This window comes from Chanodichthys erythropterus, chromosome 22, assembly GCF_024489055.1.
Source record: "Chanodichthys erythropterus isolate Z2021 chromosome 22, ASM2448905v1, whole genome shotgun sequence".
NCBI lineage: Eukaryota > Metazoa > Chordata > Actinopteri > Cypriniformes > Xenocyprididae > Chanodichthys > Chanodichthys erythropterus.
Window position 1 is genome coordinate 28,313,391 of NC_090242.1, and position 25,198 is coordinate 28,338,588.

The 25,198-nt window shown below is 37.5% G+C and overlaps 1 protein-coding gene across 8 annotated transcripts in view; it reads left to right on the forward strand.

Moving 5' to 3' along the window:
• Positions 1 to 25,198, forward strand: part of tenm2b (teneurin transmembrane protein 2b) — a 249,536-nt gene that overhangs the window by 138,963 nt on the left and 85,375 nt on the right. For 3 of the 8 annotated variants that reach the window (XM_067375176.1, XM_067375178.1, XM_067375179.1), the window contains exons 3-4: positions 23,981 to 24,042; positions 24,079 to 24,171. The exons of 3 other annotated variants lie outside the window; for them this stretch is intronic. In XM_067375176.1, coding sequence (XP_067231277.1) covers positions 23,981 to 24,042; positions 24,079 to 24,171 — 155 coding nt within the window. Of the gene's footprint in view, positions 1 to 15,036; positions 15,044 to 23,980; positions 24,191 to 25,198 lie in introns of all 8 variants that reach the window. 2 more of the 8 variants (XM_067375175.1, XM_067375177.1) reach the window with 2 other exon arrangements.

A 25,198-nucleotide genomic window follows, 5' to 3' on the forward strand; every position in this document is an offset into this window, starting at 1 on the left:
TGTTGCGCTCCCACGGAGAAGAGCAAGAGTTGCGTTTGTAGAGTGTGTTTATCGCCATGTTGTCGAAACGCTGTTATTTTCATCCCGCAGTCCAATCACCTTTGTTTGGCCTTCCCAGGGATGCTGTACTTAGAGATCAATGGTTACAATTTATGTTTAATAAAATTATAATTGTGGTATCCTTACTTCAATAGTTAATGTTGGACTGCAGTGCACACAATGGCCACAAGAGGGGACTATGTTTATGTATATGGCTGTTTTCCGTATGAGGTACTCTTCTGAGTGAGTGCTAACGTTGTACATTTTCTGTCGCTGCTTGTCGAGATTAAAGAGTTCAGTCTCTCGGGAATTATTGTCTTTTGTGTTCATTCGGCACAACACCACAATAATCCACATGTAAAACTATGTGCAGCACACGTTATGGTAAGAAGCGTGACCTTTCCATGCAAGGGGCGCTCTCTATGGCTCTGGGTGCGCTAAGCTGCTGTCGAATCACAACACAGGAACCGCTGGCACAATCAGAACTTGTTACGTATTTCTGAAGGAGGGACTTCATAGAACAAGGAAGTCATCACATATATATATATATATATATATGTGTGTATGAAGAGTTTGGTTCCAAAGCGCGATAAAAAATTGAGTTTCCGCCAAAATTAGTATTGTATCTGGTCGGTTTTGAAAAGTCAGTTATTAAAATGCGATTTCCGTCGTGTTATTCTGTCATGTTTTCTCCGTTTCTTTCCAAAACGTGACAAAAGCCTGTCTCTCTTCACTGCAGAATGCGATATATTCACTCAACCAATCACGGCACACCATTCCACGAATTGTAAACAGTAATGGCGGTGAAATAAAATTTCTCATATCATGGTCATATTGCCCACTTGTCCCGTATTCCACCATGAGAAATCTGGTCACCATGTTCTGTAATATTTGTTAAGCACTTTTTGAAAGGCAGGTTAAAATAGACAATGTTTGTTTTTGTTTTTTATTATGACTTTGGTAATTATGCCCTTTTAAGGTTTTTGGACACTGTGAAATTTGTGCTTTAGGTTTGAGACAAGCACATAAAAATTATTACTTTTTCATTGGAGTAATAATAAAGAACCTGTCGTACATTTATTAGTCTCACTGTGTTGTGCTTGGAAAACTAAGAAAAAAGAAAAAAAGAAATTAATGAATGTATGGGCAAAAAAATATCGGTACTCGTACTCTGTCCTTAAAAAATGGTATTGGTGCATCCCTGATAATAAGTCTCCTCCATTGTGTCATTTTTGCACTTCACATCACCAAACTACACTACACTACTAGCGTACCGACAGAGGTGGCAGCCAATGAGTGTGAGAAGTAAGAATTTACTGTCAGAGTTATGTCATTTCAACAGTGGAGGGGAGTTACATATCCACTCTGTTTATAATCAGAACACCTTTTCAGTCATGGCAACTCTTGAAATAGTTTTAGCATGTTATTGAATGCTCAAGTATGGACTTGTTACAGCCAATAGATACACAGACACACTGCTGTAAGCATGTAAAAGATGCTACTGCTGCATACAGTAAATATACATACATAAATCCCATACAAAGCTGAAACTAAAAGAATGACACAACACAAGCCAACACACATGCATGCATGTAAAACATGCTGCTGCTGCATTAATATACATTCATAATCATCACACAGAGACAATAGAAAGACAATAGGACACTATAGCCCCCCCAAAACAAGCAGATTTATCACCAAGACGTATGTATTGCTGCTGTTTCAAAGAGCCATGAGAATCACGCTTGATATTTATGTGTGCCTGGGCCTGCTTTGTCAAATTGCTTAACATCTAGTGGCTTGATTTATGTGTATCTGGGCTAGCGAAGCCCAGGGTTATTTAACTAGTAACTTTAGCAATGTCAACCTGCAGGTGCCATATTATTAACTATTGACCTAAACCAGATATGCGCCTGAGCAAATACTGCTCAAACTTATCTAATTAGAGCACACACTATGTGAGACAAATGATATCACACTGCAAGTTGATGAAGATGAAAAATAACCCCCAGCAACCACCTGAGCAAGCAAGCATGCTGCATGCAATTATATATATTTTGCCATGTTCAAACAGCATCCAAGAGCATGGTCATCTGAACAATCTTGAAAATACTTAATTTCACTTAAAAAGTGTTCTCATGCAAGCTATGCTTGCCTATAACCTCACAGATGCTGTTGTTGTTATTATTATTGACTCAAAATGCGCCCTCTTGAGTTTCATGACTGAACTAGGTATATTCAATATTTGATGTCACTAATCTTGAAAATTTCCCTCAAATGTATTCATTACATCCTGTACCTACCATACGGTAAACTTTTTCTTTTAAGTTAGTTTATACTCTAACTTATAGGACTCCCGGATGTTGTGTACAGCCAGATTGGATTGAAGACACTGGAACTGGTGATTTCATTTTGTATGGCATATAGTGGGCTGTCCATTGGAGTCTATTTGTGAATAGTCAATGCAGCATCATAATGAAACATTTTAAGTTAGTTAATCTTTACCTAGAGCTAACTGATGACCCTTATCACAGTTCTCGTATGAGGTCAAAGTTTTAGGCTTGGACACACAGCATGTTATTAGAGAAAAAGTGTTGTGGGTAGAGCAAAGGCTGATCTTCCTCAGTATTCTGGTCAGCTCAGAACACCTGAGCGGCTCATTAGAGTGCTTAATGTTCTGGTTCCACTCTCTGCATTTGAGCTCAGGGAGATACTGCCCACACCGCATTAGATCAGCCTGTGACTTTCCTGCACAACTTGAGGACAAACTTGTTCTGCAGTTCATAAGTTGAGGACAGACTGAAGCAGGATATAGAATTAAAACCCACCAAATGCTGGTACTTTTTGTGCAGTGGGGGTTATTTTTGCTTATCTACCACCCTTGGTGGCGCTTGACATGTAAGACATTGTATGACATTTGACGAGAAATCCTGTTGCTTTGATGCAAAGACGTGCTTGAAAAAAACTAATTTGATTGTTTCTTGATGAACAGATAAAACAAAGGCTGGCAATGTGCATGTCTGATTGTCTGTTTGTTTGAATGTTAAATGGTGCTCTGTTGCTCATGCATGCAGCACAAACATTTTCCATATAACAAATTCATGTGAGAGGTTCACGTTTTCTTTGCGTCTGCAATCTCAAACAGAGTTTACAGTATTTTTGGAATTCAGACCATCTCAGGAGATTTATATATGTGTTTATTTTAAAAAAAAAAAAAAAAAAAAAAAAAAAAAAAAAAAAAAAAATATATATATATATATATATATGGTTATTACATTGATATTAAAGGATTAGTTCATTCATAATGTTATCCCCCCCCCCCCCCCACTTTCAATTCTTTTCCTTCAATGAAAGGTTAGATTTTTGCTAATTTTATAAATTAAAGATCAAAAGGATAAACAATGCAGATTTATTTTTAGAGTCATCTTTGATCATATTTATGAAGGGGTCTAATAATTCTGGCCACAACTGTATATGTTTGTAACTTTACTAACTTGTCTGTTGTGTACTGATCCCTATAACAGGGGTCAAAGATTTTAGTCTTGACTGTTGCACGATATAACGACAAGTCCAGCAGGAACTCACTTGTGGCCTCCATCTGTCATTAAATAGAAATGTGCAATGCATTTAGACATCAATAAAAGATGAGGGTGATGTCATTCATAGTTAGTGATGTCATTTTTAACAGATGTTGATATTTTCTACATGAAGGGTGTGTGTGTGTGGGGGGGGGATTTTACATTTGTCTTGTTCTTGGGTCAAGGTCAGACATTTTATCTGTTTAGTCTGTGATGCTGTTATGATCAGTGTGTAAAGTATTGTAAGTTTGGTCTTTCTTTTTGAGCTAATTTAATTTAGATAATATATATATATATATATATATATATATATATATATATATATATATATATATATATATATATATATATATGTGTGTGTGTGTGTGTGTGTAGGTTTTTGTGAGTGTATAAAGGTGTTTCTGTGCATAGCTATCAGTTGAGACTGACTTTCTTTCCACCTATAATGGAGTTTGGAGAATCATATACTATCTCAGTGAAACAGAACCACCAAGGGCACCAAGTATTTTTGAGCTCTCTCCTTTTCTTTCTGTGTGTGTGTGTGTGTGTGTTTGTGTCATCAATACCTTTTCCCTTGTTAGCAAGACAGAGGAAGTTTTATTTTGTCATAAACTGCACAAGGCCTTTGAGTTGTTCTGTATACAGGATTAAAGACTGACAGGATGGGCATACCTCCAAGACAATACATAACATGTATGTGTTCAACCATACATGCCAAGTCTTCCTTAGTGTAGCTTCATGCCATAGCAGCGCCTACACATTTTCCACTAGTTTTAAGTAGGTTTATGGCGATTGCATACACAAAGGTTTGAGCTTGGCCTCCTCTCCTGCTCTTTTAAATATGGGCACATATACAGTCTCTCTCTCCTCCATTGTTCTTCTATTTCTGCATCGCTCTCTCTCTTGTTTGTCAGTGTGCTGGAGCAGCGGTACTTGCGTTGTCTCTGGGCGGTTGGCTTCTTTGTGAGTGCTGGCAGCAGGGCCCGTGCTGGGGTAATGAGGACGGATGCCCGCGCGTGGGAAGAGCCGGCTGCTTTGTAGTGTCTCACCGCACAATGCGAAGGTTCTTGGAAACGGTCGAGGAGCGGCACCGCAACACAGCAAATAAATCCCCACGCCAAAAGAACGTCAGTTTTAGGCGAGACAGTTTGTCTCTGTATTAAGCTCTAATGAGATCCCTTCTTGTGTTCGCAGCCGATATCTCTAAAAGGGAGGGTGTGCCTTCAAATATGTCTCGGAGGAAAGTGACACCACCTGGCAGCGCTAGAGGTGCTGCATGGGTAATGTTTTGTGCCCCTTAATAATGTGTAACTCACACGTAATGTATTATCATAATATCCAGTGACATGGCTGCATCCATACCATTAAGAGCACAAAGCTGACAAGCTCAGGGCCAGGACACTGTGACATCCCAGAAATCCCAGAGAACATCCCAGGGAAATTGATTCTGTTGTCATAATGTGGCAGCAAACAGACCTTATGGTTCTTTATACTCCTCCTGAACTGATTCATTTCAAGTGAGGATAAAACAAATGTTAATATACGTTTTAATGTTAATAATTAGAAGTCAATCTTTCAACTTTAGTTTATTACATTAAATGATCTTTCCGACCCAGTCACAATCAGCTCATCCAGTTCTGTTCCAAGAGAACAGCCAACACTGTCCACTCCTGAACTGTGTGAGAAAGATTTCGCTCATCTCCAACACCTGTTAATTAAAAAATAAATAAATAAATAAATGTTAGAATATTATGTAGAACATAAAATAAGATATTCTGAGATGTATGTTTTTTTATGCACCTTATTTACAATGTAAGAATGAGTGCAGCCATTTGCTTCCGGTCACATCCACTTCCAGTTATTTTATCTGTACAAAAAAGCTGTCAGTTATACTGCTTGATACTGCAACTGCACTGTACAAAATGATTTTATGGTGAAGTAAATACTACAGAAAAAACATAATTATTACATGAAAAAGTTAAGTTTAGGCAGGAATTAAAAAAAAACAAACAAACAAGTAAATTCAATATTAATACTCAATTTAAGCTTGTAGAAATTAAAGTGTAAATATCGACATTATAAAATTAAGTAAAACTACTCAACTTTTCTGATACTGGTGTTCCCATCATGCACTGGGCCTTGAATAATTAATGAGGTCGATTTTTTTCACTGTTTTCCAGCTGTATTTACACTGCTTTTGTGGTTATGTTTAGTAACTTGCCATTTTGTGGCATTTGTAGTTAATTTTCTACTCAAAATGGCACATTCACACTCAAAAATGGTAAAATCAAATGTTACCGTCATTGTGTATTGAGTACCAAGTATTGAGGTCTCTTTTTTTAAGTGCCATGTTGCTTTGAATATGTAGATATGGTGTCTACACAATATCTATTGTATTATTTACTTAGATGTTTCTAAGTAAGCATGCTATTTAGAAGTGTGGTTTAATTGTTAAATTGTAAAATGTATTGCAAAAGAAAGTTCAACGAAGTAGAATTTACTCAAACTTGTATTGGCCAAGTTAAAATGACTTATTTTCTTTGTTAATGTTACTTAATGTAGTTAAGTAGAGGTACTTAATTCCATATTTTAAATTTAGCTAAAAAATATGTGCAAAAACTTGCGGAAGAAAGATTAAGTAAATTTTACTTATTTTTTTCAATGTTTTTGGTTTTCAATGTGGTTTTCAACGAGGGTTTGGTTTAGGGTTATTTACTTGTAACTATGCATAATTTACTGTTATTACTATAGTAAGTACATGTATTAACGTGTAACTACGGCACTGTAAAATAAAGTGTTACCGGCTAACTTAAAAGCCTATGGTCATCAAAAAATGCACGTATAATGCCTCACAATGTTGAGTAAATCGGAAAAACCCGATTCTAGTATCTCAGCATGACATTTTTTCCCGCTGAGGCTTGTCAATAATGACAGTTTCAGCAAGACATTTACATGCTCAAACCTTATTCTGACTGCAAGGCAGCAGGAATGTCAAATATGAATCTTTCAGCACTTGATTAATTAATATCGATCTTTGGAAACGGTGTCAGTGATGAAATATCGATAAAACAACACTGCGTATCCGATGCGATCAGTTTTGGTTTCCTAAGGCACGGAGCCGCGATACCCGAGCGCATATATTTTTGGGAGGAGAATTGCCGTGAGGGGCGCGCAGGAGGAGCCCTGATTCAAATCAGCTCAGTCACTATTACACACTATGAGCTCACCTCACCAACCTAACGCTCGCTCATTCGCCAGCGTCTCGGTGAACCGCATCTCTTTGTATAACCATCAGCGCTCTGTTTCAGCACCTGACACACCTAACAGCCCATCCGTCGCCTGACAGAAAAACGCAACGACACGAATACAACACGGGAATTCAAAATTCGCGCCGCTGAGGAGCAAGCGCTCGTGCCCAGCACTCTTGTAACTGCAGAATGACTGAGTGAGAGTGAGAGAGAGGACGCTGTGCTCGCAGTATGGAGAAAAGGAAAGGTAAGAGGCTGTCATTTGACAGAAGGCGCTCATTTTGTCTATATTAGATCCGTTTACGACTTTTAGCTGCGTTTTCTTCTTTTCCTGAGGAGAGGCATTTAAGTTCAGTGATAAATGGAGACGCGTCCGCTGACAAGGATGCCCGCGCGAGCTGTAAATCGATGCGTTGGGACACTATGCAGTATGCCGTGATTTTTGGTTTCTTAATAATTATAGTGGGATTATTCATGTGGAGATAAACATGGGAAGAGCAGTTTTAATTGGTTTATTCACGCAAGCGTCTGATAGTCATAATGGAAATCTGCACGACAGCCTGAACACCTTCGTAAATGATTTAGTAGTTATTTTGCATGCGCGCGTATGTGCATGACTGAATCAGGCAACGAAATCCCCTTTTAACTCACAAAGAAATGACTCAAGTTAAATATTACTCATTATAATCAAATTACCGTTCACCTTGAATACGCATTAGTGTCGCGAGAATAAGCGCTGCCTCCACAGTGAGTTTATTTCAGACTGACGTTGTTCATCTGTTAAATGTAATGATTGTTGTCAGATTAGTCTGGTATGTATGATAGTGCTAATTTATATTCGTCTGAGTTCTGATTATGTCAGGAGACACACCCATATGTAAAGTTTGACTTGTGGCATCTTGATTGCAATCAAAGTTTGCATCTGTGATACTGTAATTATCAGGATATCTCTGGCAGCTTAGTAATTGACATTTTTGGAGCTTTGCTTTACTTTTTTTATTAAGATGAAGCTCACCATTATAGCATCAGCAACTAAACGTTTATGTTTTAAAACAGGGCTGCTGCTGGCCAAATTGTATTGTTATAAAAAATAAAAATTATTGCCTGCATATTAAAAACTAATGGTTATTTTTGTAATCGAGTAATCTGTTGATTATTTTGACGATTAATCGTGTAATCGGATAATATTTTTTGTGGTAATAAAAATAAACCTAAGTACACAACAGCCTTTAAATGATTTAAAATACATATATAATAACAATGAGGTAATAAGTAGTTCAAAGAAAGTATCAAAAGCAAGTAAATATATGGTGCAAAATTAGCGTGGACTCAGTTGTTTTTGTGGCTGACCTTATTGCATATGCATTTGTAGGAGTTTCCCTTTCAGACAGAAAAAATTATGGGAGGAGAGTATTTAAATGAATCACGCAAAACGATTTACTAATGTTTGTGCTAGTCAATTTACTGGTATTTGCGCCATTATTTAACGCCCCAAAAAAGCATGTCTTAACCCATTTTGCAACATGGCTACAATTGTTGCTGCTATAAGGAGACACCGCAGAAAACAGAGAGAGCGTAGTAGAAGGGAGAATATATTTTCCACTCAAATTAATTTCTTTGGAATGCCAGAAGAAAACATAATCCGAACATATTGTTTGCCAAATATGTGTACGTGTTTGTCAGATTACATGTAAAAAGTTGCGCCTGTGTCAACCCGCACGTGATGAGCATCAGCTCTGCTTATTTGCGACCCAACGCTAATTTGCGTTGCTCTTGGTAGACTGCGTTGGTCATTATGTAAATTACTGTGTGTTCATTCATTTATGCATCAACAGTAGATCACGCACAAAACGTGCCACTTCCATCGGCACATTTGTGGAATTGTGCTCTCACGCTAAATTGCCATGTTTAGTAAATCTGGCCCTCAATGTAATATAAACAATCAAACAGTTACAAGTAACTAGAGTTAATAATCAGATTACTTTTTCCAAGTAACTAGTAAAGTAACAGATTACTTTTTCAGTTTACAACAAAATATCTCAGTTACTTTTTCAAAGTAGTAATGCAAGTTACTTTTTCACATTTATTGACTGACAGCTCTCCTGTCCTCACGTTGAGAGAGATGAAGTGCAGAAGTGTGTGCGCTGTGTAAACATGATGGTTATATTGTAGTTCTAGACTAAATGTGAACATGCATTTACTTATCTCAATTGCACAAAAACATTCAGTATTCCTCAAAATGAACAAAAACAGTGAAATGCAATCTCAGAATTGTATGCAAACCTGTAATAATTAAATATATTAAATTAAACAAATATATTTAATCTCACTTTATTAAACAGTGTCTTTGCTGCTGACCTACGATAATCCAATTCAACCATAATAATAAGCAAAAATTACTTTAGATTAGATTTAGAAATAAAAGAGTTCAACTTCCTTCTCCTGTGTCCTATTCTTCTTTAATCCAGAATGGCAGCACAGCTGAAAGGTTTGTTTGAGCTGCGCCCTCTATTGTACAGGCATAAATATGCATTTATTCATTTCACTTTTGGTGTGAAAGGACCTTAACATTTGCCAAAAATAGAACTGTTTTGTTGTTATTAAAAAACAAACAAGCAAGCCCAGCCCAGGTGAGAAAAAGTAATGCAAAAGTAATGTAACGGATTGATTTTCATAAAAAAGTAAATAAATAATGCAATTAGTTACTTTTTTAGGGAGTAACGCAAAATTGTAATACATTACTTTTAAAAGTAATTTTCCCCAACGCTGATAACAAATGCAGGAAGAGGGCACCAACGGCCTGGTGACTGTTGTTGTTACACTTTACAACATAATCAAATCCTTGTTTAATATTGGCCAAACAACATTTAATTGAAATGTCCACTTTATCTTGAATATTTGGCCACTTCTTTGCAATAGAAATGCTACTGCCACTGTAGTTTTTTGTGGACATGTGGACATCAAAACATGCAAACTCAGAGCGAGGGTTTAAACTTATTGATGTATTCTCCTGTGTTAGTGTAGGTTTATAATGATAGCACTATGCAATATTATGATTATTAAATTGTTTTAATATATTGTGCAGCATTTGGTCTCGTGAATGCATAGCACATTAAAATAATTGAAATTACATGACATAAATTGCATTAGTATCAAATCAGGCTGATGGCGGATGCGGGAATGCCAACCCCACTCCCCCCCGGGAGTTGGTGCCCTACGCAAACTGCGTAGTCTGTGTATAGGGAGCGGCGGTATGGTTTTAAGATGTGCTGCCATATTCTATGATTTATGGAGAGTCGTCAAGCCATTACCTCTGCGGCCCCTCATCTCCCTTGCTATCTTCTCTGGCCTACATTTCAACATCCAGTCTTAGAGACAGGGGAACACTCCCTCTCCCATCACTGGTGTCCAACAGCTTCAGTCTTCCAGGGACACACTCATCTCTCTCATCCACCGCTCATCCCTGACTTCCTCACTCCTGCCCATGCTTTGAGTATCATCACTGGTGCTGTCAAAGAGGAAATACGTGAGAAATGGTGCCCATTTTCCTCACACACTCCTCCAGCCTAATGGCCTCTGTCTCAAAGGCCCACTCCATCATCACTAATGGACAGGAGTTTAGTCTGGACTAAGTTTAGTCCGTCTGCTGTGGTCTCTCGTTTCACGCATTGCTGTATAAGTTTTAGTTTTGGTTCTTGTTTAGAAATATGCATAAAAGGATAGTATATTTGGTGTCATTTGCATTTGAATTTGCTGTTTTGATGTTTCCAGTATAGCTAACCAGAGGCAGTCCAGAAATACTTTTTGAATAAGTAGGTCATATGGAATTAGTGTTTGCTGTTAAATCCCCAGTCTTTCCTTCATGTTAATTACAGCTATGTGCTTTTTCTCTTTCAGTCTCTGTTGAATGTATGGAGCTTTTTATGCGGAGTAAAAATGACTTGTTTTGTAGCACTTATTGTCATGCTAAGGTACAGCATTTCAACAATCATTTAAATGTCTTATAGAGCTAGATTTTCTCATCTGTAAAATAAAACATGACTCATTGCTATTAATATTTATAAACCCCTTTTCATTTAGACTTCAGTGCACAGTTTTTAAATCAGTTTTTTTTTTGTTTACACTTCAGTGTTCCCTAAACAGAAATAGAATGTTTTCTACTGTATTTAAAGACTTAATTGTTTTGTGCGCTTGTTCATTGCGTTGCTTATCCAACAATCGACGCATCACTACGCCTGCAAAATGTTACTGTTCATCCTACTTTAGCAACTGTTGCCATCCGCAATTTTCTTTTTAGTCTATGGAGCATCTGTGCACTTGGCTAGTTTTAATGCAATTTTATGGACGTGATCCAAAAACGTGCTAAAACATTGTTGCCAGGCCACTTATAATAGTGACACATGGTACCCAAGGATACTCTTTTTGCTGTGATTGAATGTATGTCATTAGAAAGCACACCTACATACATATCTATGTATTAATAACATTTGAAAGCACGCCTACATACGTTTAAAGGTAAATTAATGTTATTAATTTAACATCACTTCATAGTGTTGGTTGTAACTAAAGAGTTCACAGTATGAAAGCATAGTATTAGGAATATTTTCACTTTAAATTGCAGTTAAATTAAGCCTTTTTCTTTTATTTGACTGTAAGAAGTGTTTGCCTTGATTCTGATCTGATCTCTCTGTGCAATTTAACAATTTCTTTCAAAGAATCATGGCTAAAAACAATTTTTTAATGCTACTATTCATTCAAGCTCATGCAAGAATAATAGCTCGTCTATTTTTCTTTTTTTTACCTCTTTATGAACACTGAACACTCATTTACTGAAAATCACACTCTTCTGTTCTTTCTTATGGGATGTTTTATAAAGCTTGTAGGCAACAGTAACTAGGTGCAGCTTAAAATAAATGCATAATATGCTTCCGAATTGAAACCATTTTTGCTTTTATTTTCTGTATGTTTTGATTTTTTCTTTTTAAGTGAATGTGCATGTGTGTGTTGTGATAGCTCCCTTGCTGTACAAGAGTTGCATCACTCCCAGCACTGATACTCTATAGGGGGAGCTGTGCTGAACAACAGCCGCCGCTCTTCTCCTCGGGGTCTGATGATGCAAAGCATTGCTGAGTTTGCCTCAGTGCAGTGTTCCTCATCCTTGCCTGACTTGAACGTTTGCCCAAACCTCGTGTCAACGGTCACAGCCTCACATTGCCCAGCCTGATACAGGGCTTACCACCCTGCCCACTAGCCCTCTCCTCACTAATGACCCTAGACAGCTGTTCCCCTGGGCCTTTCTCATTGCCTCTGGACACTGACACACACAGCTGTCACATGTGTCAGCTCTGACTGACATCTGCCTCCGAGCACAAGAACAACCCCGATCTCCATTAGATTAGGCACAGCTTATTTCAATAATTCATCACTTAGACAGCACTGTTTCTCCAGTTATAGCAGTGCAGAAGTTAAGGAATTGTCCATTCAGTGTTTGAGTCTCTTGCTGATGCTTGTGTGTGTGATATTTATGCAATATGCTCGAAATGACAAGTACAATATTCTGTTTTCGTAGAGACAAATATTAATGAAGACGTTGTGTCGCTGATAATCTCATCCTGCGAGGCCGCCGATTCATAAACTCATTACCGCTGAGACCTGCTGTGAAAAACTCTGGGCAATATGGTGTGTCTGTGACCAAATCTAGTGCACTAACTTCAAAGGCTTCAGTTAAATTTAGTAATCCCTATTTATGGATTAGAAATGCCTCACCGTTTGCGATGCTCGGAAAATAAACTGCTCAAGAGAAAAAAACAACACGTCCTTGTTAGACAGTGTGAGAACAGACTAATACATCGTATTTTGTTATGCCAGTGATCCAGACAGACAGACAGAAAGAAGTAGGAAAATAATGCAAACTGATTGGAACGAGCCAAGTGTTGTCATGCGGAAAGGCGCGTTCTCATTGGATGAAACTCATCCTCTTTGATCCCTGGCAAGGCTGCGGAGTTCTTAAGAAACGAGACATGGGAAGGCGTATCGGTGGGAGGATGTTCTATGGAGGAGCGGGGAGGAAGCTTTAGAGAAAGAAGCAAAAAAATGGAAGAGAGGGTGAAAAAAGTAGGCCACTTTTGTTCTGTCGCAACACCAGTTAAGAATATCGTCTATTTGAGATAGCAGATGTCAAAGGCAGCTGCAGTCGGTGGGTTGGTGCAGTGAGTTATTCATGCCCTCATAGGAAAGCCAAAAGCTGATGACAGAAGAGAAGTCTTAAGTGCTGCTTTGTGTTATATGAGAGCAGACTCAGCAGTTCACAAGCAGACTCTCTTTTATGATAAACCGGTCCAGATTGACTGATAAGTACTGATATTACCATGTATCTTAATACTGTAGCTTTCAGAATGCAATCAGAGAAATATACTTGAAAGCTTTGCTTAAACTGCAAGCAAAAAGCCTGTTTTTACCTTGGGATATCTGTTTTCAAAACATTTTAGTAATTTAACTAGGAATGACCAATATGTTGATACCTTTTTGGATATCTTTCAGTTATTTTGTGGCTGACATTTTTATTTTTAATTTATCCGTATTGGCTGATATTTTTATATTTAGATAACCTTTACGGTCATCTAACACTGACTTCAAGTTAATCTTTAAAATTGCTACTAAATTAATAACACTTAAACACAATCTTTTACAAAACTTAAAATGAGTATGCCCTTTTTCATACTGTACATTATAATGTTGGGATCCCAAAATTCATAGCATAAATGATTGATTTTAGTTTCAGTGTCTTATTTTTAATTTATTTTGACACTATAATATAGAATTTTAAAATTGGCTATAACATTCTATCTACAGTCTTTGCAGTCCATTGCCTGAATCTCCTCCAGTCATTTTAGAATGGATTTCAAAGGCTATAAATTATCACAGGGAGCGACATTTACTAACAACTACAGACATACCAAACAAACAGTGAAGCATGAATCACTAAATAACACCGTTTCATTAGATGGCTTAAAAGACTATAAATCAGTCAATATACTTACAATGTAAATATTGTCTTGCTAACATATTAAATAACTTATTAATAAGACAAAAAAGTATTATACATACAGTATTATACTGATCCATACAGATATAGCACAATTTTGCAGCACAGTCCATCAGGAGGCAGATATCACTTATCATGTGACGAAAGTAAGGAGAGATGACTGACAAGACGATGACGAGGGATTTGGTGTGCAACAGATCAAGAGCATCATTGACAAATATCTTATGAAATGTGCGGTCAGTACCACCACTCCCTATACCCAGAGTATGTGTAATCGCAAATTCGAAAGTAAAAGTAAAAAAGCGAGCGTGCATTTAAAAACGGTTTCGGTACCCTGCATATAGATAGTAGCTTTATGATGCCTGCAAATTGTAGGCCAATACACAGAGTATGCGTGATTGTGAAAGTAAAAAAGCAGTGAGCATTCAAAAGGGATTCATCATCGATAATACCAGTGTTGTTACAAGTTTATATACAGTGTGAAAAATTCCTCACCATGATATCCCTATTTGATATGCCTCATCGTTCTTTAATCTTTGTGACTAGTCTGATCAAAAGATGAAAATGTTATACAGATGCAAAGACCCAAATGAAATCCGATTGATCTGCCTTCAGGTTTACACCTTTAATCAGAGAACAGTGAAGAACAACAGAAAATAAAAGTGTGGGGTGAGGACAGAGAAATGGCAATAAGGAGCTTATAATATTATACTATAATATTGTACAATATTACTGTTTTTTTCTGTATTTTTGATCAAATAAATACAACCTTGGTGAACATACTGTAAGAGACTTCATTCGAAAACATAAAAAAACAATAAACCAAAAAAAAATCTTGCAAAAAGTCTGCAATCTTTTGAGTGTCAGTGTGTAGTCTGCAAGTAGTTGGGTAAAGTGAGAGCACCATTATTTCCTAAACATGGCAGAAAACAAGAACCGAGTTTTTAAATGTGTGCAATGTCAGAAGTGCACCTATAATGTCTTAAAATACTGCCTCTGTAAGCAGCTCTCTAGGTTTTTTGAACAGAGTTATAATGACATATTCCATGTGCCCCCAAACTGTTGCGCTTTTCCCAAAAATAGAGAGCCCCTCCCGTCCAGCAAACTGTCCCCAGGGGTTTTAAAGAGAAAGGGTCAAATCTCAGTGACATCAGTGTCATACCACATTATTGCAAACTATCACAACCTGTTACAGTGCATTAGATCACATAATAAGCAAAGAACCATTGGAGACACATCCTGGTGGGCCATGCATTTGCAGTGACATATTGCACAGTGTCATGTGTACATATACTGACGAGTTCAAATTTGGCTTCTATCATTTCCAGTCTGTTCTCTTAGGGTGCGTTCACTCTTGTAGTTTGGTTCATTTGGTCTGGACCAAAGAAGAAGAAAAAAAAAAAACATTTAGTCCACAGCAGTTCAGATTAGCAATTTTATCACCAAACCAAAAGATACCGAACCTTAAGGCATAGGGATACATTCACAACATGATTGGTCGGATTTTATGAAGTATTGCCTATTTTGAGACGGAACTTACCGAACATCGAAAACAATGCTGTTTGCTGAGGTAAATGCGCTTGTTGTGTGTGCGTAGCCTGTATGTGATGGTATTTTGGCCCGCTGGGAACTCGTGAAGAGCTTATAAAATGTGTAAAGTAGTCAAAACAGCGGCGGGAATCCATCAGTCACACACAAACGATCTGCTGCGTGGAGACGCGCGTCTGATGCCTGTCATGGGCAAACTTGCGTCTATGACAAGAAAAACCGACATGCGTGAGGATTCTGTCCTTTTTAGGTTCTCGTCTTCCTGTTTTTGGTTAGTTTACATGTCTTTGTCCGTGTTGCGTTCATATATCATTCGAACCGCACCAGAGTTCGCTTGGAAGCGGACCGAGACCCATCTTTTCAGCGATCTCGGTCCGCTTGTTTGGTGCGCACCAGGATTCGGATGACAGCGTTCACATATGTTCAAATGAACCGCACTAACAGAGCAATCGCACCAGGGTTCGTTTTAATCAAACCAAACGTGACAAGTGTGAACGCACCCTTATTTACTTTATAACTGAAATTACATCAAAAAACAGAAATATATAGTTGGACTTGACTTGAGGTTGGCAGACTTTAAAAGAGCATTTATGTTGATAAACGCTGAAATTTTCAAAATCAATTTTTGTGGCTTTATTTTAATTTATTCAGTTCATGGTGTTTGGCCATCAGGAGTTTTTAAGTATTAAAGGATTTGATTGGCGTTTGACTGTTACTGATAAGGACCTTTTATGAATGTGTGTCGGTCATTGAAATTTCCCAGGGTCTGACAATGCTAAGGTTACCACACAAACAAACCATTTCAGCAGAACTTAATCTGCTATTGTTCAAGGCTAAGATTTATTACACAGAAAATAGACATTGGGCAGTCAAGAGCTCTACCGCATCCCACAACACTCAAATGGAGAATCACTGTTAGCAAACCGACTGAGAGAGAAACGAGGAAACACACAGATGGGTTGAGACAGACGGAGAGATGAAAAGGTAGCTCCCACACCTGTTTTCAACCAAGCTATAAAAGAAAAGAGAAATCCTCACATACACCTGCACAGCTCTTGAAATTTTCTTGCATGTGTTCGACGTGAGCAGTTCATTTTTCCCTAGATATTTTTCAAGTTTAACGACTCCATAATTACCCCACGCACAACTTCACAAAACGATCCAGGAGGCTGAAGCGCCGTGCTGCTTTGAACTTATCGCTTACAGGTGTTATCAAGGGAACGTACTGCGGCCCACTCCATTTCTCTCAGATTTATCTACAAACCACAGGTGCCCAGTCACCATGGGAACTACTGCACTTCTGAAGAGGTTACCCAAAAATGATCCAGTCCAGCTGAAAAACCAGCTGACTGTGATTCTCCAGCTGGCCAGTTTGTTTGTTACTACTGACATTCAGACAGTCAAGAGATTTTAATTGGACTCACAGAAGTTTTCTTCTGCATTACCTCTACCATATTTTAACATTTATCGTTTAGATACGGTGCTCAATCACTTTCTTTATGTATGTTCAAAGCCAAATTTGCTGTCCCTTGAATTGATTTTGGAATTGATTTACTTAGACAGCAATGAGAACACCTAAAAATTTTGCTTTCAATTTTTTGTTCATATTGTTTGCCTAAAAAAAAAAAAAAGTCTAGTCATTGAGTTTGGATACAAGTTTGGATAGTTTACCCCAAAATCAATATTCCCCTACACTCCCATGTTTGTTTGTTTGTTTATTTTTCATTGAACACCATTGCATTTTTCAAAATATCCACTTTTTTGTTTTACAAATGTAAAAAGAGTTTGCATGCGATGCGCCACGCATTACCTTTCCAATGTGATTATGTAATGCGTGGCGCATCGCAGAGGAGTGCAAGACGAGCATTTGTGGTTAAAAAGTATATACATTTTTTTTTTTTTTTTTTTTTTTTTTTTTTTTAGAAAATGACAGATCATTTCGCTAGACAAAACTCTTATTACTGTGAACAGCCCTTTGAAGCTGCACTGAAACAGCAATTTTGACCTTCAACCTGTTGGCAACGGTTGAAGTCCACTATATTGAGAAAACATCTGGAATGTTTTCCTCAAAAACCTTAACTTCTCTTCGACCGAAGAAAGAAAGACATAAACATCTTGGATGACAGTTAATTATCAGGAAATTTTAATTCTGGAGTGAACTAATCTTTAAAGAAGTCTGGTCCACAAAATCGGAGATAAAGTTGTTGCATATATGAAATATAAAGTAGAATTGAATTATGACTTTTTAGCTATAAAACATCAACCTCCAACCAATAAGGGGTTCCTCTATAGGCTGTCTAACACAGATCCCATTCCATAAACCCATTACATTGTGGGTTATTTTGTGTCCCTTTCTGTGACTTTGGAGCTGCATTCAAAATTTATAATCAAAATAGCATTATTGTGATTAACCTGACCAATTCGAGTTAGAGAACTGTGTTTCATCGTGTTACAGTTGACACGAGTCGATTATTGTAGTTATTTTGGAAGTTTGAAGGCTTTGGCTGTGTTCTGCGAGATAATCTTGGCAATAAAATGTGTTTTGTTTGGCGGCCTCGTGTTGCTCGGTTGATGCATGACTTATGATTCCCCCCATTTTGTGCGAGCGACACTCACTGTCTCCCCCCCTCTGTGCCCATTGCCCTCCTTTGCCTTTGTTTGTTATGTTGGACACCAATATGATAAATCTTCGCAAATGTCACTGACCAACCCATTGTGAACGCAGATGCAGCAGATCAGGAGGGAATACGAGAGAGAGTGTAATAGAGGAAAGGGTTGGGAAGAAAGAGAGGGGAAAGATAGAGAATGAGTAAAGAGGGATTGAAGGAGGGATTGTGCAGGGGTTGCACTCAGTTTGCCCTAGAGGATCAGTCCTGAAACAGAGCTAACCACTGCACTCCAGCTTGAAGACCTGCCAAATTACACTCACAGAGGACAGCGAAAGGCAACGCACGCGTGTGTGTGTGTGTGTGGTTTGCAGTTCTTGTTTGTGTGTGCAGTTGTCTTCTGCTCTGCCACAGGTGTCTGCTCTGTGTACTGGGTAGATAAAGGAAAAAGGGCAAGTGTGGCGAGTGATAAATTGTGCTTGTTACGGTGCGATTTGTCACTCTTTTTCCCACAGTCTGACTGTGTCCTCTCCCATCTTTCCACCTTTGATGGTAGACAATACTGCAGATTTTCTCTTTCTCGTCCACTCATCTGAAAAACGATGTGAAATCATAATCACAGTAGGGCATGGCACGTATACGTGATGAACGTGATTTCACCAAGTACAACATGTTCCTGGATCAACATCTCCAATCAACCAATCAGATTTGAGGTACAAGTTCACAGTTTATGACAAGTTTAGGCTCACGACCAGGGTTAGGTGCTTCTACATCAGTGTTATTCATAAATACATTAATACGGGAACATGTCTTATTTGGCAAAATCACAGTGACCGCATATACGCATGTATTTGTGCATGTGCAAACGTTTTCGTGCAGAAATCGTGATTCATCACTGAGTTAACACTTAACACTTGAGTTAACACTGAGTTAATTATATGACGCTCATTTTTGTCCGCATCTGTTCATATAAAACTGCATAAAACAATGCAATTCATACATTTAATCCTTTCAGTGTACCCAATCTATGATGAACATTAATATCTTTATAATATATTATAATGTAATATCTTAATTAAAATTCTTCTGATATTTTGTGAGCATAAATGCAAAAATGTAAGGTGTATTTAACAGTCCTCGTATTAAAGTTTAATTTAAAGAATGGAACTGAACCGTATTGTTTAGTTTGACATAATCACTTATTATTGTTTCTTTAAAAATGATTCTATTTAATAAGCCAGGGTTTCCCAAACTGGATAATAGTTAATTACTCATAACAATGTGGAATGAAAATAAATACTTTTAAAATAAGAATAAATCAAAATAAAACACATTTTCAGGGGGTATTTCGAGAAAATATTTTAGGTTAAAGGAGTTCATTAACAAAAAAAAGTGTAGGAATTCCTCTATTAAATAGTCCACATTCATAAATATTAGAAATAGGGTTTCTAATGTATCTGTTTTTCTGTATGAGCACATTTACACAGCTGTAAGAAAGAGCACTTGTTCATAATTATTAGTGAATGAGAGCCATTACATTTGGAGTGTGTGTGTGTGTGTGTGTGTGTGTGTGTGCTTTTGTTTATATTACATTGTGGGGACCAAATGTCCCCATGATGTAATATAAACCTGAGTTCACCTACATTGTGGGGACCAGCCAGCGGTCCCCACAATGTAAATGGGTTTATAAATCATATAGAATGAGTTTTTGTGAAAAAGTAAAAGTTTGCACAGTTTCCTGTGAGGGTTAGGTTTAGGGGTAGGGGCAGGGTAGGGGGATAGAATGTACAGTTTGTTCAGTGTAAAATGCATTGAAGTCTATGGAAAGTCCCCACAATTCACAAAAACAAACATGTGTGTGTGTGTGTGTGTGTGTGTGTGTGTGTGTGTGTGTGTGTGTGTGTGTGTGTGTGTGTGTGTGTGTGTGCTTTTGTTTATATTACATTGTGGGGACCAAATGTCCCCATGATGTAATATAAACCTGAGTTCACCTACATCGTGGGGACCAGCCAGCGGTCCCCACAATGTAAATGGGTTTATAAATCATATAGAATGAGTTTTTGTGAAAAAGTAAAAGTTTGCACAGTTTCCTGTGAGGGTTGGGTTTAGGGGTAGGGGCAGGGTAGGGGGATAGAATGTACAGTTTGTTCAGTGTAAAATGCATTGAAGTCTATGGAAAGTCCCCACAATTCACAAAAACAAACATGTGTGTGTGTGTGTGTGTGTGTGTGTGTGTGTGTGTGTGTGTGTGTGTGTGTGTGTGTGTGTGTGTGTGTGTGTGTGTGTGTGTGCTTTTGTTTATATTACATTGTGGGGACCAAATGTCCCCATGATGTAATATAAACCTGAGTTCACCTACATCGTGGGGACCAGCCAGCGGTCCCCACAATGTAAATGGGTTTATAAATCATATAGAATGAGTTTTTGTGAAAAAGTAAAAGTTTGCACAGTTTCCTGTGAGGGTTGGGTTTAGGGGTAGGGGCAGGGTAGGGGGATAGAATGTACAGTTTGTTCAGTGTAAAATGCATTGAAGTCTATGGAAAGTCCCCACAATTCACAAAAACAAACATGTGTGTGTGTGTGTGTGTGTGTGTGTGTGTGTGTGTGTGTGTGTGTGTGTGTGTGTGTGTGTGTTATGTCTACAGAAGGGCTGGATGGTGTCATAGACACAGATAGAGGAATTGATTAAATTAGTCACTGTAGACATGACATGGAGAGCCCCGATGACACAGTTCCACTCCGGCACAACAGTTCTTTTGACTGTTGGCTGCACACGAGTGCAGATAGTACGGGGTGGTAAAATGTCCAGAATATATCAGCTGGCCTTGCTCCCAATCACAAACCCAGCATGTGCTTGATGGGTTGATCATGTATCTGAATCCCTTTCTCTGCTTGTTGTGTCATCCCCATGGCCAGCCAAATGAGAAAACCACTGCAGCATTTTACAGCTTGACGTCGTATTGAAGATTCATAATATATTCGCGCATTGATTTTGTTAGCGATATAAAATTAACCATCATCCTCATTATTTTGATGATTTTATTGTTTGTAGCTTCTCGGAAGGTGATATTTGACTATTGTTTTACAATATGTCTAGGTAAGATGAATATTAACACTCTGAGGTCTGACGGTATCGCCGGCGATACCACCGTGGTTTTTTTCTTATCAGTGTGAAAGAGACTCAAAATACTCCGTCAGTGTTGCACATACAATTAAGAGTTATACACCATTTTAATCTGTGGAATATCTTCTTTCATTTGTGTACACTCAGAGTAAAAACAGAATGTTGTGCTTTTTGTAAAATAAAGAAAACTAACATGATGCGTGATCTCTCCTCTCCCTCTGAACGAACTCCAATCTGATAGTTCTCAGAAAATGAACTGTAACTTAGTGAATACTAATGACAAAAAAATTACACTTATGTCTAAAAAAACATTAAGATGTCAGGTTTTAAATCATGCAAGTCAAATCGAAAACAAACCTTCTTTGTTTATGTAATCTGTATGAAAAGAGAGCCATGTCAGAAATCCGTGATTCAGCTCATTATCTGCTAATGCGGCCACGCCCACGGAGCGAGCGCTATTCAGACGCTAATTCAGTCAATACATGCATTCATTATCTCAATCGTGTATTTATTGTCTTGAAAAGTGTTTATCTGGATGTAAAAGTCATGGTTAGCGATCTCTAGAAGACATGCAGTTACTTCCTGTTTACTTGTCTTCTACAGATGAAGTTTAGATGAGTTTTTGTTTCTTTAGCGCCCTCCTGCTGCTGTATGTATTGGAAACTCCATTCATGGAATAGCCTCTTCTTCTTTTAGATGAATTTGTGGACTAAAATGCACAGAGCGCCCTCCGACTTCAAGGATGAATTGAAAACACCAGCGCTCATAGTAATGACAATGAATATTAAGTTAATATAACTCCTCTGTATAGAAAATTGACATAAGCATATGAGAATCCAATATTTCTCCAAATGTGCATGCTTTTAAACTAAAAGTCTATATTCAGACTCTTTGCATCACAGAAATACATTATATTTTAAAGTATAATATAAAACCATTACTTTATATTGTAATAATATTTTTCTGTATCATATATCATAATGAGCTTGAGACATCACAGAAGGTTTTTTTTCACAGCCTACCTGACTGAAAGGCCTCATTAATATGCAAGTCATTTCAGCTCATTACTATCCAATTCTTTTGTCTTCTCAGGTGAGAATGGCCCATTTTCAGTGGTGATTCACGCCTCCTCGCATACTGTGTTTCTTGGCAAAAAGTGTCTTACAAAAACTAAATCAATATATTGTTTTATATGAAGGAGTAGGCAGCATAATTTTTACATAATTTTGAAGCAAAAACTCTAGTCTACAACCTCCAATACCCTAAAGTCTTATGAACACAGATTTATTATACTTTTTTTGGCCTTATTTCAGTGACTTAAGTTTTTTGTTTTTTCAACAACCACGCATAAATGTTATTCCTTCAAAAACACAAACATGTACATACATGTTCCTCACATATTATTGTAGCCTAGTTTGTGCTGAATACAGTGTAATGACACTTTTTCCATTAATATGTTTATGAACAACTGAAAAAAGCACAAATGTCAGGGCATGTCAAAAGTTCTCCAGGCCCCAAATCAGCCTCAGACTCCAGAGAGTTAATAGCATCTGAGCTGTTAACACGTAAAAAACAGTGTTAGAGTTGATGTTTTAATCATTTACATGAATTAGTTGATTGATTCAGAGATCTTTGCATAAAAAAGAATGTAATATTTTTGTACGTAAATATTGCTGATTATTTCAGTGTGTTCTTATATTGATGTACATGATTAAATGTATTGAAATATATAATGTATTAATTTAGTGATAAAAATCAGGGAAACATGGCTTGATTATTTTATAACTCACTCTATTTTACGTCCTAAACATACATTCTTAAATTATTCATATTTTAATTTATTTTAAATGCAAAATTTACTTGGCTACAGTGCTTGTTTGGTTTAAATGCTTTCTCTTATTGAAAAAAAAAATCCCTTGAGCCAATGAAAAGCAAATGCATAAATATTGTGATATATTTCAAGACATCGAATTTCATATTTTCGCTATATTGCGCATCACTACTGCATACAGATGTCAGTATATTCTATCTGTATGTAGCCTGTTCATTAATTTAAAAGGCACATCAAAGCTGACCTCCTTTCAGACTACGGTTTTTAGAGTTGAAGGTTTTTTGGAGCGTCTCAAAGCTTCACAATTCTCTCTTTTCAATGTGGTATTTATTCTACAGGCTGCTGGTTTTGATGTATCTGTACCTTGTATTCCAACGCTCCATTTCTGAGTTTTCATTTATGTTTTCTTTTGTCTGCCTGTCTCGTTTTTGTAGAACTCATGTCAGAGTTTACTATTTGCAGAGATTGAAAATCCAGAGCACAAACATTTGTGAAAGAAAGTGTCTTTGGTGACAGTTCAGAAGCAGAGAATGTTGCCGTCTAAAGTCGGTGCTGTTGGATTTATGCTGCATATACTGTACAGTCCTGCTCATTAGTTCTCATACTCCCCTTTTTTTAAAATAAATAAATAGAAGGAATCATAAAAATTGCATTTTGAATTTAAACTAATTATCTAATTTAAAAGTTTTCATGCCCTTCTTTCTCAATATTCTCCTTGAGCACCAATGTCATAGACAACTATTTAAAAAGCAGTCATTGGTATTGCAAGAGAAAAACCAAGGGTATTTAAACTGTTTAACAGGTTAATTTGCGTAAATTCAATAATTTTGTCTTGTGAAATATAACTGTGAGATGGAAAAAAAAGAAAAAAGGTTGTGGTTCACTTTCATCAATCAGCACTGATTTCCCTCCATAAAGTAACACACTTTTCCCAATGTGTGTGTGTGTGTGTGTCCTTCAGGTCGCCCCCTCCCTCCCACGCCTTCATCCAGTCTGCTCCCCCCAGCCCCTCCTCCCCCCTCCGCCCCCCTGCACCAGGCCGCCACCTCCATCAGGGAGTGTCAGATGCCCCTTTTGGACAACGGCTCATCCCATGCCATACTGGATCCCCCTCCCGACGACGAGTTCTCCCCCAACTCCTACCTGCTCCGTGCACAGCCCCCCACCATCGGTAAGAGCGTCTCACCGTGCTGCCGCATTCTCCATCATATCCAGCACCCTTCCATCATCTCTCTCAGCCACATAAAATCACTACTCCGACTCTGAACCCTCCTGTACAAGGCTGTCCCCCTGCCACCAGATTTTAGGAATAGGGAGTAAATTAGATTAGGGTTATAAGGGTGTAACGATACCCTCATGTCACGATTCGATACATATCACCCACGATACGATATTATTGCGATACTCTAATACACATGGTAAAAGTATAACAAAAAATGTACTGTTAATTAAAATGCTAAATTTGGTATTACATTGGGAGTGGAAATGAATAGGCTTGGAATTGGTGCTGGTAACCCAATGCACAGGACAACAGTGAAACCAGAATAAAAATATTCATGATTCTAATGCTGAAACACAGATTTATTTTACATGAATATGTTTCACTCTGTCACTGACTAGATATATTTAAAATAATGTAGGCCACTTTTTACTGGTAACATAAGACATTTGGCATTATCAGGACCCACAAATATCCTCCCATTGCATTATTATACATTATATTCAACATTATATATAGTAGTTTAATGTAGTACTGACACTAAAACTCTAAAACAGTCATTTTCATTTTGGGTGAAATATACACAATATATATTGTCACTATCCACGATACGACAATATTGTTGCATTTATGTATTGTGATATATTGTGACACGGTATATTGTTACACCCTTATTATAGCCTGTTCTTTGAAGGCAACATAAAACTGTGTTTATAATACATTTAACTTCTATTATAGGATGTATTTCCAAGTAAAACAGAACAAGAAATACAATGTAAAACTTGAACATTGATATTATCATACAATATTAATTTTGGTAAAATGATAGCAGTCATTTCAGTCTGAGAAAATGTTTTAATTTTGAAATATGAAAAACATTTTCTTTCAAAATAAAATGATTATTCATGTACTGAACCAGAGACTGTTTTTAGCAAATATTATATTTTGGTTTTATGTTGT